Source organism: Aethalodelphis obliquidens, unplaced genomic scaffold (genome assembly GCF_003676395.1).
Source record: "Aethalodelphis obliquidens isolate GAN/ISIS:26980383/991018 unplaced genomic scaffold, ASM367639v1 scaffold46, whole genome shotgun sequence".
In the NCBI taxonomy this organism is placed as follows: domain Eukaryota; kingdom Metazoa; phylum Chordata; class Mammalia; order Artiodactyla; family Delphinidae; genus Aethalodelphis; species Aethalodelphis obliquidens.
In genome coordinates this window covers 12,490,706-12,509,199 of record NW_020837990.1, presented here as the reverse complement: position 1 = coordinate 12,509,199, position 18,494 = coordinate 12,490,706, and the positions used below count along the sequence as shown (strand labels likewise).

Below are 18,494 nucleotides of genomic sequence, written 5' to 3'. Positions count from 1 at the left end.
TTTTATGACAGCAGATTTCTCATTAGAAAGCATAGAAACCAGGAAGAAGCAGCACACTTTTCTAGTGCTGAAATAAAAACCATCAATCCAGAACTCTATATCTGGTGAACATATTCTTTAAAAATGAAGAGAAGAATCAATACATTCACAGATGAAGAAAAACTAACCCAGATTACCCTAAAAAAAGGCTAAAGGAAATTCCCTAAAAAGAAAGGAAACAAAAGAAAACACCTTGGAACACCAGGAAGGAAGGACACAGTAAGCAAAAATAAGGATAAAAACAATATCTTTCTTTCCTTCTCCTTTGAGTTTTCTGAATTATGTTTGAAAGTTAAAGTAAAAATTACAATGCTGTCAGATGTGGCTCTAAAATCTACGTAGAGGAAATATTTAATACAATTATAAGTGGAGGAGGATAATGAGAAATGAAGGGAGTTCAGGTTTCCACACTTCATTTGAACTGATAAAATAACAATGGTAGATCATGACAAGTTATGTACTTATAATGCAATACCTAAAGCAACCACTAGAAGACAAATGAAAAGCAGAGAGAACAAATGGAAAACAAAAATTAAATAGCAGACTCAAGAACTAACATATCTATAATTATAATAATATAAATAGTCTAAACACACCAATTAAAAGACAGAAATTGGCAGAAAATATGACTCAACTATATGGACATCATCAACTATAACCAGGTTCACAGCAGGTTGAAAGTAAAAAGATGGGAAAAGATACACCATGCATACATTAATCAAAAGAAATACACCATGCATACATTAATCAAAAGAAAGCAGGAGTGGCTACATTAATACCAGATAAAGCAATATCAGGGCAAAATAAATTACTAGAGACAGAAAGGAACATTATATAATGATAAAAATGTCAGTCTATCAAGAAGACACGCAGTTCTAAATGTATAAAACAACAGAGTTGTACCATATAAAACAACAACAGAGTTGTACCAAATGTAAAACAAAAACTGATAGAACTGAAAGGAGAAATAGACAAATTGCAATTATAATTGGAGACTTCAACATCCCCTCTCAACAATTTATAAGACATCTAGACAGAAAATCAGCAAGGATATAGAAGAACTCAACATTTAATCAATAGTACTACTTAACATTAGTGGAACATCCCCCCAAACAACAGTAGAATAAATTATTTTCAAGGGCCCAATGAAGATTTATCAAGATAAATCTCATCCTGGAGTATAGAACAAATCTCAACTAATTTAAAAGAATTAAAAACATACAAAGCATATTCTCTAACCAGAATATAATCAAATTAGAAACCAGTAACAGAAAAATAACAGGTAAGTCTCCAAATACTTAGAAACTAAACAACATCTAAATAATCCAAGGATCAAAGAAGTTGTCTTAAGGAAAAATTTTAAAATACATTGAACTGAATGACAATGAAAAGTCAACATATAAAAGCTTGTCGGAACAGGTGAGCAGTGTTGAGAGGGAAATTTATAGCCCTGAGTACCTATATTAGAAAAGAGGAAAAGTCTCGAATCAAAAATCTAAGGTTGGGGAAATCCTTCAAGATGGTGGAGGAGTAAGACGTGGAGATCACCTTCCTCCCCACAGATACATCAAAAATACATCTACATGTGGAACAGCTTCTACAGAACACCTGCTAAACGCTGGCAGAAGGCCTCAGACTTCCAGAAAGGCAAGAAAATCTCCACATAACTAGGTAGGGCAAAAGAAAAAAGAGAGACAAAGGAATAGGGATGGGACCTGCACCTCTGCGAGGGAGCTGTGAAGGAGGAAAAGTTTATGCACACTAGGAAGCCCCCTCACTGGCAGGGGTGGGTAGGGGGAGCTTCGGAGCCTCAGAGAAGAGCACAGCCACAGGGGTGCGGAGGGCAAAGCGGAGAGATTCCCGCAAAGACGATCGGTACCGACCAGCACTCACCGGCCTGAGACGCTTGTCTGCTCACCTTCTGGGGCGGGTCGGGGCTGGGAGCCGAGGCTCGGGCTTCGGAGGTCAGACCCCGAGAGAGGACTGGGGTTGGCTGGGTGAAGACAGCCTGAGGAGGCCAGTGCACCACAGCTAACCGGGAGGGGGTCCGGGAAGAAGCCTGGGCCTGCCAGAGAGGCAAGAGACCATTGTTGCGGGGTGCGCAAGGAAAGGGGTGGGCCCAACATAGGAGCTTCTTGCTCCGTGCGCTCACAAATGGCAGGGCACCGCCTACACAAGGTCCAGGGGCGGGTGCAAGCCACAGCTGTTATCTTGGACACCAGAGGCGGGCAAGATGGCTACCGCTGGCACCGCGGGTCCTGTGAGCAAGTGCAGGCCCCTGCCCACACCTTCCCGGGAGCCTATGCAGCCCACCACTGCTGAGGGTCCCACGGCAGTCTGAAGCATGCCATGCGCTCTTCTGGGGCCAGCTTCTCCAGGAGAGCGCACAGTGCACCTCAGGCTGTTGCAACTTCCTGCCGCCTTCTGCCGTAGCAGGCACACCCCGCACATCCCAATTGTGACTGCTTATCCCTCCCTCTCCCTGGTCTGAGTGAGCAAGTGGGTACTAATCAGCCACTGAATTCGCCCCTCTTCCTGGGTGGGGAACAGATGCCTGAGGGTGACCCACACGCAGAGGCGGGGCCAAAACCAAAGCTGAACTCCAGGGGCAATGGGATCAAAGAAGAGGAAGGGCTCTCTCCCTGCAGCCACAGGAGCAGCAGATTGCGTCCCTGCAAACGGTTGGTGAACCCTGCATCCGTGGAATATCTGATTTAACGAGTGTTCCCACAATTGAGGCTATGGACTTTGGCGGCAACTGTGGACTTTGGGAGCAAGTACACGCAGGAGTAAGGCCAGATCAGACAGAGTCTGAGTTGGCCACAAGTGCCCACTGCAGGTCCAGAGACCTACCTAGAAGTATTGGAGGACTTCCTAGTAAGGCAGGGATTGGCTGTGGCTCACTGTGGGGGCAAGGACACTGACAGCTGAGGCCACAGGAAAATATTATTATTATTACTATTGTTTTTTTCATTTTGTTTTGTTGTTGTTCATTTTTTATTATTCTTTTTATTTTTTATTTACTTTTTATTTTTATGGTTTTATTCTCTTATTTTACTTATTTTTTTATTGGAGTATGATTGCTTTACAATGTTTTGTTAGTTTCTGCTGTATAATAAAGTGAATCAACTATATGTATACCTATATCCCCTCCCTTTTGGACCTCCCTCCCACCCCACCCATCCCACCCATCTACGTCGTCACAGAGAACCAAGCTCAGCTTCCTGTGCTTTTATAAAGCATGTTCCCTCAAGCTATCTATATTATATATGGTACTGTATATATGTCAATCCTAATCTCCCAATTGGTCCCACCCTCCCCTTCCCTGCCATGTGTCCACATGTCCATTCTCTACACCTATGTCTCTATTCCTGTCCTGCAAAAAGGTTCATCTGTACCATTTTTCTAGATTCCACATATATGTGTTAATATACAATATTTGTTTTTCTCTTTCTGGCTTATTTCACTCTGTATGACAGACTCCACGTCCATCCACATGTCTACAAATGACCCAATTTTGTTCCTTTTTATTGCTGAGTAATATTCCATTGTATATAGGTACCACATCTTCTTTATCCATTCATCTATCAGACATTTACATTATTTCCATTTCCTGGCTATTGTAAATAGTGCTGCAATGAATATTGGGGTACATGTGTCCTTCTGAATTATGGTTTTCTCAGGGTATATGCCCAGTAGTGGGATTGCTGGGTCGTATGGTAGTTCTATTTTTTGTTTTTTAAGGAACCTCCATACTGTTCTCCATAGTGGCTGTATCAATTTACATTCCCACCAACAGTGCAAGAGGGTTCCATTTTCTCCACACACTCTGCAGCATTTATTGTTTGTAGATTTTTTGATGATGGCCATTCTGACTGGTGTGAGGTGATATCTCATTGTAGTTTTGATTTGCATTTCTCTGATAATTAGTGATGTTGAGCATCTTTCCATGTGCCACTTGGCCACCTGTATGTCTTCTTTGGTGAAATGTCTATTTAGGTCTTCCAACCATTTTTTAATTGGGTTGTTTGTTTTCTTGATATTGAGCTCCATGAGCTATTTGTATATTTTAGAGATTAATCCTTTGTCCGTTGCTTCATTTACAAATTTTCTCCCATTCTGAGGGTTGTCTTTTCATCTTGTTTATAGTTTCCTTTGCTGTGCAAAAGCCTTTGCTTCATTAGATCCCATTTGTTTATTTTTCTTTTTATTTTCATTACTCTTGGAGGTGGGTCAAAAAAGATCTTGCCATGGTTGATGGCAAGAGTGTTTTTCTTATGTTTTCCTGTAAGAGTTTTATATTGTCCAGTCTTACATTTAGGTCTTTAATCCATTTTGAGTTTATTTTTGTGTATGGCATTAGGGAGTGTTCTAATATCATTCTTTAACATGTAGCTGTCCAGTTTTAACAACACCACTTATTGAAGAGGCTGTCTTTTCTCCATTGTATGTTCTCACCTGCTTGGTCATAAATTAGATGGCCATATGTGTGTGGGTTTATCTCTGGGCTTTTTATCCTGTTCCGCTGATCTATGTTTCTGTTTTTGTGCCAGTACCATACTGTCTTTTTTTTCTTATTTATTTATTTTTGGCTGCATTGGGTCTTTGTTGCTGTGCACGGGCTTTCTCTAGTTGTGGCAAGAGGAGGCTACTCTTTGCTGTGGCTCACGGGCTTCTCATTGTGGTGGCTTCTCTTGTTGCAGAGCATGGGCTCTAAGCACACGAGCCTCAGTAGTTGTGGCATGCAGGCTCAGTAGTTGTGGCTCACGGGCTTAGTTGATCCGTGGCATGTGGGATCTTCCCGGACCAGGGCTCGAACCCATGTCGCCTGCATTGATAGGCAGATTCTTAACCACTGTGTCACCAGGGAAGCCCCCATACTGTCTTGATTACTGTAGCTTTGTAGTATAGTCTGAAGACAGGGAGCCTGATTCCTCCAGCTCCGTTTTTCTTTGTCAAGATTGCTTTGGCTATTCGGGGTCTTTTGTGTTTCCATACAAAAGAAAAATTGTAAAATTTTTTGTTCTAATTCTTGAAGAATGCCATTAGTAATCTGATAGGGCTTGCACTGAATCTGTAGACTGCTTTGGGTAGTATAGTCATTTTCACAATGTTGATTCTTCCAATTCAAGAACGTGGTATATTTCTCCATTTGTTGTTTATGTCATCTTTGATTACTTTCATCAGTGTTTTATAGTTTTCTGAGTACGGGTCTTCTGCATCCTTAGATAGGTTTATTCCTAGGTATTTTATTCTTTTTGTTGCTATGGTAAATGGGATTGTATCCTTAATTTCTCCTTCTGAATTATCTTAGCTTTTGCTTGTCTGTAAAGGTTTTAAACATGGCAGTGTGTACATGTCAATTCCAAACTGCCTAACTATCCCTTCCCCCACCCTTCCCCCCAGTAACCATAAGTTCGTTCTCTTAAGTCCATGAGTCTGTTTCTGTTTTGTAAATAAGTTCATTTGTATCATTTCTTTTTAGATTCTGCACATAAGGGATATCATATGATATTTCTCTTTCTCTGTCTGACTTACTTAGTATGACAATCTCTAGGTCCATCCATGTGGCTGCAAATGACATTATTTCATTCTCTTTAATGGCTGAGTAATATTCCATTGTATATATGTACCACATCCTCTTTATCCATTCCTCTGTTGATGGACATTTAGATTGTTTCCATGTCTTTGCTATCATAAACAGTGCTGCAATGAACATTGGGGTGCGTGTATCCTTTCAGACCATGTTTTCCTCCAGATATATGCCCAGGAGTGGGATTGCAGGGTCATATGGTAGCTCTATTTTTAGTTTTTTAAGGAACCTCCATACTGTTCTCCATAGGGGCTGTACCAATTTATAGTCCCACCAACAGTGTAGGAGGGGTCCCTTCTCTCCACATTCTTTCCAGCATTTATTGTTTGAGGATTTTTTGATGATTTTTTTGACTGATGTGAGGTGATAGCTCATTGTAGTTTTGATCTGCATTTCTCCAATAGTTAGTGATGGTGAACATCTTTTCATGTGCCTCTTGGCCATCTGTGTGTCTTCTTTGGAGAAATGTCTATTCATGTCTTCTGCCCATTTTTGGATTGGGTTGTTTGTTTTGATGATATTAAGTCTCATGAGCTGTTTGTAAATTTTGGAGACTAATCCCTTGTCAGTGACATGATTTGCAAATATTTTCTCCCAATCTGTGGGTTATATTTTTGTTTTGTTTATGGTTTCCTTTGCTGTGCAAAAGCTTTAGAGTTTAATTAGGTCTTATTTGTTTATTTTTCTTTTTATTTCCATTATTCTGGAAGATGGATCAGAAAAGATACTGCTGCAATTTATGTCAGAGAGCGTTCTGCCTATGTTTTCCTCAAAGAGTTTTATAGTGTCCAGCCTCACATTTAGGTCTTTAATCCATTTTGAGATTATTTTTGTATATGGTGTTAAAGAATGATCTAATTTCATTTTTTACATGTAGCTGTCCAGTTTTCCCAGCACAATTTGTTGAAGAGACTGTTTTCCCAACATTGTGTAGTCTTGCCTCCTTTGTCATAGATTAATTGACCATAGGTGCGTGGGTTTATTTCTGAGCTTTCTTGTTCCATTGATCTATATTTCTATTTTTGTGCCAGTACCATAATGATTTGACGACTATAGCTTTGTAGTATAGTCTGAAGTCAGGAAGCCTGATTCTTCCAGCTCTGTTATTTTTTCTCAAGATTGCTTTGGCTATTCAGAGCCTTTTGTGTCTCCATTACAAATTTTAAGATTCTTTTGTTCTAGTTCTTTGAAAAATGCCATTGGTAATTTGATAGGGATTGCACTGAATCTGTAAATTGCTTTGGGTAGTATAGTCATTTTCACAATATTGATTCTTCCAATCCACGAACATGGTATATCTTTCCATCTGTTTGTGTCTTCTTCAATTTCTTTCATCAGTATCTCATAGTTTCTGGAGTACAGGTTTTTGTCTCAGATATTTTATTTATTTATTTTAGGTATTTTATTTATTTATTTTTTGATGCGATGGTAAATGGGGTTGTTTCTTGAGTTTCTTTTTCTGATCTTTCATTGTTATTGTATAGGAATGCAAGAGATTTCTGTGCATTAATTTTGTATCCTGCAACTTTACCAAATTCATTGATGACCTCTAGTAGTTTTCTGATAGTGTCTTTAGGATTTTCTATGTATAGTATCATGTCATCTGCAAACAGTGACAATTCAACTTCTTTTCCAACTTGGATTCCTTTTACCTCTTTTTCTTCTCTGATTGCTGTAGCTAGGACTTCCAAAACTATGTTGAATAAAAGTGGTGAGAGTGGACATCCTTGTCTTGTCCCTGATCTCAGAAGAAATGCTTTCAGCTTTTCACCATTGAGTATTTTAGCTATAGGTTTGTCGATAAGGCCTTTATTGTGTTAAGGTAGGTTCCCTCTATGACCACTTTGTGGAGAGTTTTTATCATAAATGGGTGCTGAATTTTGTCAAAAGCTTTTACGGCATCTATTGAGATGACCATATGATTTTTAGTCTTCATTTGTTGATGTGGTATATCACACTGACTGATTTGCAGATATTAAAGAATCCTTGCATCCTAGGATATATCCCACTCAATCATGGTGTATGATCCTTTTAATGTATGGTTGGATTCAGATTGCTACTATTTTGTTGAGGATTTTTGTGTCTATGTTCATCAGTGATATTGGCCTGTATTTTGTGTGTGTGTGGTATCTTTGTCTGGTTTTGGTATCAGGGTGATCGTGGCCTCACAGAATGAGTTTGGGAGTGTTCCTTCCTCTGCAAATTTTTGGAACGGTTTCAGAAGGATAGGTGTTAGCTCTTCTCTAAATGTTTGATAGAATTTGCCTGTGAAGCCATCAGGTCCTAGACATTTTGTTTGTTAGGAGTTTTTTAATCACAGTTTCAATTTCAGTGCTTGTGATAAGTCTGTTTATATTTTCTATTTCTTCCTGGTTCAGTCTCAGGAGACTGTACTTTTCTAAGAATTTGTCCATTTCTTCCAGGTTATCCATTTTATTGGCATACAGTTGCTTATAGTAGTCTCTTATGATCCTTTGTGTTTCTGCAATGTCACTTGTGATTTTTCCTTTCCATTTCTAATTTTATTGATTTCCATACTCTCCCTCTTTTTCTTGATGAGTCTGACTAAAGGTTTATCAATTTTGTTTAGCTTTTCAAAGAACCAGCTTTTAGTTTCATTGATCTTTGCTATTGTTTTCTTTGTTTCTATTTCATTTATTTCTGCTCTGATCTTTATGATTTCTTTCCTTCTACTAACGTTGGGTTTTGTTTGTTCTTCTTTCTCTAGTTCTTTTAGGGGTAAGATTAGATTGTTTATTTGAGATTTTTCTTGTTTCTTGAGGTAGGATTGTATTGCTATAAACTTCCCTCTTAGAACTGCTTTTGCTGCATCCCATGGGTTTTGGGTCATTGTGTTTTCGTTGTCATTTGTCTCTAGGTATTTTTTGATTTCCACTTTGGTTTCTTCAGAGTTCTCTTGGTTACTTAGTAGTGCACTGTGTTTTTTATAGTTTTTTTCTGTAATTGATTTTTAGTCTCATATGTAGTGGTCAGAAAAGAAGTTTGATACGATTTCAATTTTCTTCCATTTGGTAAGGCTTGACTTGTGACCCAAGATGTGATCTATCCTGGAGAATGTTCACGTATACTTAGGAAGAAAGCGTATTCTGCCACTTTAAGGTGGAATGTCCTATAAATATCAATTAAATCTATTTGGTCTATTGTGTCATTTAAAGCTGTGTTTCCTTATTAATTTCTGTCTGGATGATCTGTCGATTGGTGTAAGTGAGGTTTTAAAGTCCCCCACTCTTATTGTGTTACTGTCGATTTCCCCTTTTATAGCTCTTAGCATTTGCATTATATATTGAGTTGCTCCTCTGTTAGATGCACATATATTTATAATTGTTATATCTTCTTCTTGGATTGATCCCTTGATCATTATGTAGTGTCTTCCTTCATTTCCTGTAACAGTCTTTAATTTAAAGTCTATTTTGTCTGATATGAGTATTTCTACTCCAGCTTTCTTTTGATTTCCATTTGCATGGAATATCTCTTTCCATCCCTTCACTTTCAGTCTCTATGTGTCCCTAGGTCTGAGGTGGGTCTCTTGTAGACAGCATATATACGGGTCTTGTTTTTGAATCCACTCAGTCAGTCTATGTCTTTTGTCTGGCACATTTAATCCATTTACATTTAAGGTAATTATTGATAAGTGTATGCCTATTGCCATTTTCTTAATTGTTTGGGGTTTGTTTTTGTAGGGCTTTTTTTCTTCCCTTCTTCTTTTGCTCTCTTCTCTTGTGGTTTGATGACCATCTTTAGTGTTGTGTTTGGATTGCTTTTTCGTGTGTGTATCTCTTGTACTTTGGGGGTTTCCTGTTCCCATGTGGTTTTGATATAGCAGTCTATATATGTGCAAGGGTTTTTGGGGGTTTTTTTGTAAGTTGTTAGTCTCTTTCCCACCTAGAGGTGTTCCTTTAACATTTGTTGCAAAGCTGGTCTGGTGGTGCTGAATTCTCTTAGCTTTTGCTTGTCTGTAAAACTTCTGATTTCTCTGTCAAATCTGAATGAGAGCCTTGCTGGGTAGAGTATTCTTAGTTGTAGGTTCTTCCCTTTCATCACTTTAAATATATTGTGCCACTCCCTTCTGTCTTGCAGGGTTTCTGCTGAGAGATCAGGTGATAATCTTATGGGAGTTCCCTTGTATGTTGTCATTTTTCCCTTGTTGCTTTTAATACTTTTTCTTTGTTTTAATTTTTGTCAATTTGATTACTATGTGTCTCAGTGTTTTCCTCCTTGGGTTTATCCTGTCTGGGACTCTCTTCACTTCCTGGACTTGTATATTGATTACTTTTAATCACAGCAAAAAATACATAGTTCCTTATATTTTCCCCTGTACATTTGCTTCAGGGAAACATGAGACGCTCTAAAGAATTTGCAGGGCTATAAAGCTCATGGATGGCTCCATCTGTTCCAAGTTCTAGAACAGTGATGGAATTGATTTCTTCTTGAGTACAACTTTGAACAATTCATTTTAATGGCTGTCTCTAGTACTATGTGGCATAGAGTTGTGAGACAATCTCTGCACCCAAATAAGAACACTGTGATTTATTAGCACATCCATCAAGGGGTACAGGAGTAGTAATACATGTGCCACAGATTTACCATCTGTTTTCTGGAAGTTCTTTCAAGCCAACCTCACAAATTTCATGAAGCACTTTGTTAATAAAACCATCTCTGCAAAAGTTCTTACAAACCCATTCTTCTGTCACAGTCAAGTATTACATTATATTTTAGATATAGTAACTTTTATACACTTCTGTTTCATTTTTTAGTCCAACAAATTTGAGATGTGAATAAAACCTACAGAGAAAATCATTAATTGAAATTCAACGTAACATCATTATGGAATATATAAGGTAAAAACAAGAGAGACTAAACAGGACTGAGAATCAAACTGGCAGTAGGAAAGCTTAAAACAATTATGGTTTATAAAAGAAGAAAGAAAGATATGAAAGCAATCAAATAATAGTTATGACAAAGAAAATTTTCCAGCATAAAGAGACTTGGTATCCCCTAAATGGACAAAGAACACATTCAAATATAATATTATAGAAGATAGCTTTAGAAAAATTAAATTTGCAGATCAGAAACAGCCACAATGTTTCAGGAAAAGAATGACACAGAATGATTGAGACATAGACTTCAAGTATAAAGAAAGAATTTTTCAGACTGTCAGGCAAAGGGATTCACCTAAAAAAGTAAACATACATGTTTGTGTCAGTGTCGGAAAGTGGGGGAAATCAAACTGGTCTCAGGTTTCTCTACAGCAAGTACAATGCCAGAAACATTAGATTAGAGTAATGGCTATGAAGCTATAAGTGAAAGAAAACATGACCTAACATTTTAATCCTCAGACGAGTTGTTCTTCAAGTATAAAAGAATAAAGAGCCTCAAGCACAAATGAACCCACAGGATAGAACACCTATGAGCTATTTGTGAAAAGGCTGCTTAACAATAAAATCCAGCTAATCAAAGGTGAATCAAGGTGTGGGAGCACAGCATCGAGGGGCTGACCTAGCTGGAGCCCATGGCCCTGCATCTTCTGACTGCAATGCCGGTCCTGCAAAGGCTGCAGGGCTGCAGCCACTGGGCTCTGTGCGCCTGAGTGGCCGGGAGGTGAGCCGTGGCCCCCAGGCAGGTGTGGGCATTTTGTCTGCAGAGAGTGTTCACGAGGCCCTGCTCAGGCCACGATCACTCAGTGAAGCTGTGCCGCGACAGCTCAGCCAACTTCTTCTCATGCTGTGAGAACCACTGCGGGCTGCAGTACTTGGTGCCTCCACCTACTGTGCACACTTCGCTGTGAGAGGACCTGCTGGACTTCAGTGCCAACCGCCTCCATGAGGTGGACTGGGCGCTTCGACTGAGCACCCTCTGCCTCTGACCTGTATCCAGAGTTTCTTCCAGCCATGGCTTGGTGAGACAGGGCAGACAGCAGAAGCAAGAAGAACTACAATCCTGCAGCCTGTGGAACAAACACCACATTCACAGAAAGATAGACAAGATGAAAAGGCAGAGGACTATGTACCAGAAGAAGGAACAAGGTAAAACCCCAGAAAAACAACTAAATGAAGTGGAGATAGGCAACATTCCAGAAAAAGAATTCAGAATAATGATTGCACAGATGATCCAGGACCTCAGAAAAAGAATGGAGGCAAAGATGGAGAAGATGCAAGAAATGTTTTAAAAAGACCTAGAAGAATTAAAGAACAAACAAACAGACATGAACAATATAAATAATACAATAACTGAAATGAAAACCACACTAGAAGGAATCAATTGCAGAATAACTGAAGCAGGAGAACGGATAAGTGACCAGGAAGACAGAATGGTGGAATTCACTGCTGCAGAAGAGAATAAAGAAAAAAGAATGAAAAGAAATGAACACAGCCTAAGAGACCTCTGGGACAACATTAAACAAAACAACATTCGCATTATAGGGTTCCCAGAAGGAGAAGAGAGAGAGAAACACCAGAGAAAATATTTGAAGAGATTATAGTCAAAAACTTCCTGAACATGGGAAAGGAAAGAGCCACCCAGGTCCAGGAAGCACAGAGAGTCCCACACAGGATAAACCCAAGGAGAAACAGGCAAGATACATAGTAATCAAATTGGCAAAAAATTAGACAAAGAAAAATTATTGAAAGCAGCAAGGGAAAAACAACAAATACCATAAAAGGGAACTCCCATAAGGTTAACAGCTGATTTCTCAGCAGAAACTCTACAAGCCAGAAGGGAGTGGCATGACATATTTAAAGTGATGAAAGGGAAGAACCTACAACCAAGATTACCCTACCGAGCAAGGATCTCATTCAGATTCAATGGAGAAATCAAAAGCTTTACAGACAAGCAAAAGCTAAGAGAATTCAGCACCACCAAACCAGCTCTACAACAAATGCTAAAGGAACTTCTCTAAGTGGGAAACAAAAGACAAGAAAAGGACCTACAAAAACAAACCCAAAACAATTAAGAAAATGGTCATAAGAACATACATATCAATAATTACCTTAAACACGAATGGATTAAAGCTCGAACCAAAAGACACAGGCTTGCTGAAAGGATACAAAAACAAGACCCATATATATGCTGTCTACAAGAGACCCACCTCAGACCTAGGGACACATACAGACTGAAAGTGAGGAGATGGAAAAAGGTATTCCATGCAAATGGAAATCAAAAGAAAGCTGGATAGCAATACTCATATCAGATAAAATAGATTTTAAAATAAAGACTCTTACAAGAGACAAGGAAGGACACTACATAATGATCAAGAGATCAATCCAAGAAGGTAATATAACAATTATAAATATATATGCACCCAACATAGGAGCACCTCAATACATAAGGGAACTGCTAACAGCTATAAAAGAGGAAATCAACAGTAACACAATAATAGTGGGGGACTTTAGCACCTCACTTACACCAATGGACAGATCATCCAAAATGAAAATGAATAAGGAAACAGAAGCTTTAAATGACATAATAGACCAGATAGATATAATTGATATTTATAGGACATTCAATCCAAAAACAGCAGGTTACACTTCCTTCTCAAGTGCGCATGGAACATTCCCAAGATAGATCATATCTTGGGTCACAAATCAAGCCTCAGTAAATTTAAGAAAATTGAAATCATATCAAGCATCTTTTCTGACCACAACGCTATGAGATGAGAAATGAATTACAGGGGAAAAAACGTGAAAAACACAAACACATGGAGGCTAAACAATACGTTACTGAATAACCAAGAGATCACTGAAGAAATCAAAGAGGAAATCAAAAAGAAAGAAGAGGGAAGCTTATATACAAGCCTACCTCAAGAAACGAGAAAAATCTCAAATAAACAATCTAACCTTACCCCTAAAGGAACTAGAGAAAGAAGAACAAACAAAACGCAAAGTTAGCAGAAGGAAAGAAATCGTCAAGATCCGAGCAGAAATAAACGAAATAGACACAAAGAAAACAATAGCAAACGTCAATAAAACTAAAAGCTGGTTCTTTGAGAACATAAACAAAGTTGATAAACCATTAGCCAGACTCATCAAGAAAAAGAGGGAGAGGACTCAAATCAATAAAATTAGAAATGAAAAAGGAGAAGTTACAACAGACACTGCAGAAATACAAAGCATCCTAAGAGACTATTACAAGCAACTCTATGCCAATACAATGGACAAACTGGAAGAAATGGACAAATTCTTAGAAAGGTATAACCTTCCAAGACTGAGCCAGGAAGAAATAGAAAATATGAACAGACCAATCACAAGTAATGAAATTGAAACTGTGATTAAAAAATTCCAACAAACAAAAGTCCAGGACCAAATGGCTTCACAGGTGAATTGTATCAAACATTTAGAGAAGAGCTAACACCCATCCTTCTCAAACTCTTCCAAAAACTTGCAGAGGAAGGAACACTCCCAAACTCATTCTGTGAGGCCACCATCACCCTGATACCAAAACCAGACAAAAATATTACAAAAACAGAAAATTACACACCAATATCACTGATGAATATAGATGCAAAAATCCTCAACAAACTACTAGCAAACAGAATCCAACAACAAATTAAAAAGGATCATACACCACAATCAAGTGGGATTTATCCCAGGGATGCAAGGATTCTTCAATATACACAAATCAATCAGTGTGATACACCATATTAACAAATTTAAGGATAAAAACCATATGATCATCTCAATAAATGCAGAAACAGCTTTTGACAAAATTCAATGACCATTTATGATAAAAACTCTCCAGAAAGTGGGCATAGAGGGAACCTACCTCAACATGATAAAGGCCATATACAACAAACCCACAGCAAACATCATTCTCAATGGTGAAAAACTGAAAGCATTTCCTCTAAGATCAGGAACAAGACAAGGATGTCCACTCTCCCCGTTATTATTCAACATAGTTTTAGAAATCCTAGTGACGGCAATCAGAGAAGAAAAAGAAATAAAAGAAATACAAATTGGAAAAGAAGTTGAACTGTCACTGTTTGCAGATGACATGATACTATACAAAGAGAATCCTAAATATGCCACCAGAAAACTACTAGAGCTAATCAATGAATTTGGTTAAGCTGAATGATATGAAATTAATGCACAGAAATCTCTTGCATTCCTATACACAAATGATGAAAAATCTGAAAGAGAAATTAAGGAAACACTCCCATTTACCATTGCAACACAAAGAATAAAATACCTAGGAATAAACCTACCTAGAGAGACAAAAGATCTGTATGCAGAAAATTATGACACTGATGAAAGAAATTAAAGATGATACCAACAGATGGAGAGATATACCATGTTCTTGGATTGGAAGAATCAATAATGTGAAAATGACTATACTACCCAAAGCAATCTACAGATTCAATGCAATCCCTATCAAATTACCAATGGCATTTTTTACGGAACTAGAACAAATAATTTTAAAATTTGTATGGAGATACAAACAACCCGAATAGCCAAAGCAGTCTTGAGGGGAAAAAACGGAGCTGGAGGAACCACATTCCCTGACTTCAGACTATACTACAAAGCTACAGTAATCAAGACAATATGGTACTGGCCAAAAACAGAAATATAAATCAATGGAACAAGATAGAAAGCCCAGAGATAAACCCACGCACCTATGATCAACTAATCTATGACATAGGAGGCAACAGTATACAATGGAGACAAGACAGTATCTTCAATAAATGGTGCTGGGAAAACTGGACAGCTACATGTAAAAGAATGAAATTAGAACACTCCCTAACACCACATACAAAAATAAACTCAAAATGGATTCGAGACATAAGTATAAGACCAGACACTATAAAACTCTTAGAGGAAAACATAGGAAGAACACCCTTTGACATAAATCACAGCAAGATCATTTTTGATCCACCTCCTAGAGTAATGGAAATAAAAACAAAAATAAACAAATGGGACCTAATGAAACTTCAAAGCTTTTGCACAGCAAAGGAAACTACAAACAAGACAAAAAGACAACCCTCAGAATGGGAGAATATATTTTCAAATGAATCAATGGACAAAGAAATAATCTCCAAAATATATAAACAGCTCATGCAGCTCAGTATTAAAGAAACAAACAACCCAATCCAAAAATGGGCAGAAGACCTAAATAGACATTTCTCCAAAGAAGACATACAGATGGCCAAGAAGCACATGAAAAGCTGCTCAACATCACTAATTATTAGAGAAATGCCAATCAAAACTACAATGAGGTATCACCTCACACCAATTAGAATGGCCATCATCAGAAAATCTATAAACAACAAATGTTGGAGAGGGTGTGGAGAAAAGGGAACCCTGTTGCACTGTTGGTGGGAATGTAAATGATACAGCCACTATGGAGGACAATATGGAGGTTCCTTAAAAAACTAAAAATAGAATTACCATATGATCCAGCAATCCCACTACTGGGCATATACCCAGAGAAAACCATAATTCAAAAAGACACATGCACCCCAATGTTCATTGCATCACTATTTACAATAGCCAGGTCATGGAAGCAACCTAAATGCCCAACAAGAGACGAATGGATAAAGAAGATGTGGTACATATATACAATGGAATATTACCCAGCCATAAAAAGGAACGAAACTGGGTCATTTGTTGAGACATGGATGGATCTAGAGACTGTCATACAGAGTGAAGTAAGTCAGAAAGAGAAAAACAAATATCGTATATTAATGCATGTATGTGGAACCTAGAAAAATGGTACAGATGAACCGGTTTTCAGGGCAGAAGTTGAGACACAGATGTAGAGAATAAACATATGGACACCAAGGGGGGAAAGCCTCGGGAGGGTGGGGATGGTGGTGTGCTGAATTGGGCAATTGGGATTGACATGTATACACTGATGTGTATAAAACTGTAGACTAATAAGAACCTGCTGTATAAAAAAAATGAATAAAATAAAATTTATAAAAAAGAAAGGTGAATCAAAGTAGATTTCACATATAGAAAATATTGATGAGCATTCATTGATTAAGTTGAAATATAGAACTAAGAAAAATCAACTATTAAGAATAATTATTTCAGGAGAGAACTTAAATGTTAAACCTTGACATTAAAAACGTTGCATATTTGAAAGTTACCAAGAGAGTAAAAACAGTTCTCATCCCCCCCCCAAAAAAAGTAACTATTTATGCTGACAGACGTTAACTAGACTTATTGTGGTAATCATTTCACAATCTATACAAATATCAGATCATGTTGTGCACCTGAAACTAATGTTATATGTCAATTATACCTCAATTTGTAAAGTGACATGGAAGATAAGGAGCAAAGAAAAAAATGAAGAATGTTAATTTCTGCAGCTTTCATAGTAAGAAATAAGCAATACTGTATTTTTTTTTTAAGTTTTAAAGACTGTCTGGCCTCCTGGTGTTCCTTTTTTTAAACCATAAAAGAAATATTTCAAAAAATAAAATACTCTGTGGTAGAAAATCTTATGACTATTTCAACAACTTTCAGTTTCACTTTAGGTTTCTTTTTTTCTGAGGTCAAGTAAAATTAAATCTAAATATCTATCAAGTAGCTCCCGTAGTATGGTTTTCTTATTAAATTTTCTATATGTCAATTCTTACATTTGTATGTATATAAAGGATCACTGGAAAGATGGTCACCATTTAATGTTAATAATGGTAATTTCTGGTTGGATGGGAAGGATTTTTATTTCCATGGTACTATGCTTTTTTCTGCTTCACTTGAGTTCTTCATAGTGAGATATATCATCCACAAAGTGTCATAATTAAGGCTATTATGAGGTTTAGAAATATGCCAAATTTTTTAAAGGAATGATGTCTTAAAAAGTAGTTTTCAGACAAGCTCTTACTGACCTTATAAAATAGAACAGTAATGGCAGGTAATAAAGTAGAACCTGAATACTATGAGGATCACTCTTCCCTAAATGAAGGTCTACTTTTTTTTTTTAATGGCTAATGAAAAACAAGAACTTTTAAAACTTTCTTGCAACAAACTCAACTAAGAAGGTATTAAAAACACAGCACGTTTATTTAAACTGTTACTCTTCATAATGCATTGAATCTTATTACAGGTCAATATCTTCATTCTATTACCTTATTGGGTACATTCATTTGTGTTATATAAACCTTCATTTAAAATTAAAGAATTAAAAGTACAGCTAAGAACACAGTCATGATCTGCATGAGAGGATTCACCATCATGCACCCTAGTCCCTAATGTGGTTATTTTTTCTGTTTCCTGGGCCTCTCGAGCTTAGACTTGTTTTCATTTCAGAGAAAATAAAGTAGCTCTGCTGAGCTCTACTCCGCGAGGGCCCAGCCGCTGCACTATCGGTGTGTGTTGACCCAGTGGTACCTGTCCACCCGGTGCCCAGCAGCAGGCCTGTGACACTTAGGGATCTTATGCAATGCATGATAAGCATTTCCTAGGAGGTCCATTCGGCCATCCCCCATATTGCTTTTGTGGGGGATATGGAACCAAGATTGAAAGGGCTGTTTCAAGTTTTCAACCTGGGGAGAAAAAAAGAAGAAAAAAGGAGCATGATGATTTTCTGTAAACTGATAAGCCACTTCTAAGGATTAAATATAAACCCATGACTCACAGGTTCAACTTTTCAAAAGCATAGGAAATACAAATGAATAGAAATCAAAGTAGATCCTTATCTTTGGAAAATTGAGTTGCATTTTAGGGTATGAAGTAAGTCACTTCATATCTTTTAACAAAATTCTTTAGTCCAACCAAGAATTTTAAAAACAAAAAATTTAAAAATTTACTCAAATTAGTATATATTCCTGTGTCTTCTCCTACCTGATCCCGGCCTCGCTCAACCCAAAACTATCTAATCACAATCTCTGGGGTTGAGGTCTAGA

The 18,494-nt window shown here is 37.6% G+C and overlaps 1 protein-coding gene across 1 annotated transcript in view; it reads right to left on the bottom strand.

The window, feature by feature from the left end:
• The window catches only part of BTG4 (BTG anti-proliferation factor 4), a 47,505-nt gene that overhangs the window by 12,668 nt on the left and 16,343 nt on the right, over positions 1-18,494 (bottom strand). Inside the window, exon 4 of the mRNA XM_027082363.1 lies at positions 17,980-18,134. Coding sequence (XP_026938164.1) covers positions 17,980-18,134 — 155 coding nt within the window. The remainder of the gene's footprint in view (positions 1-17,979; positions 18,135-18,494) is intronic.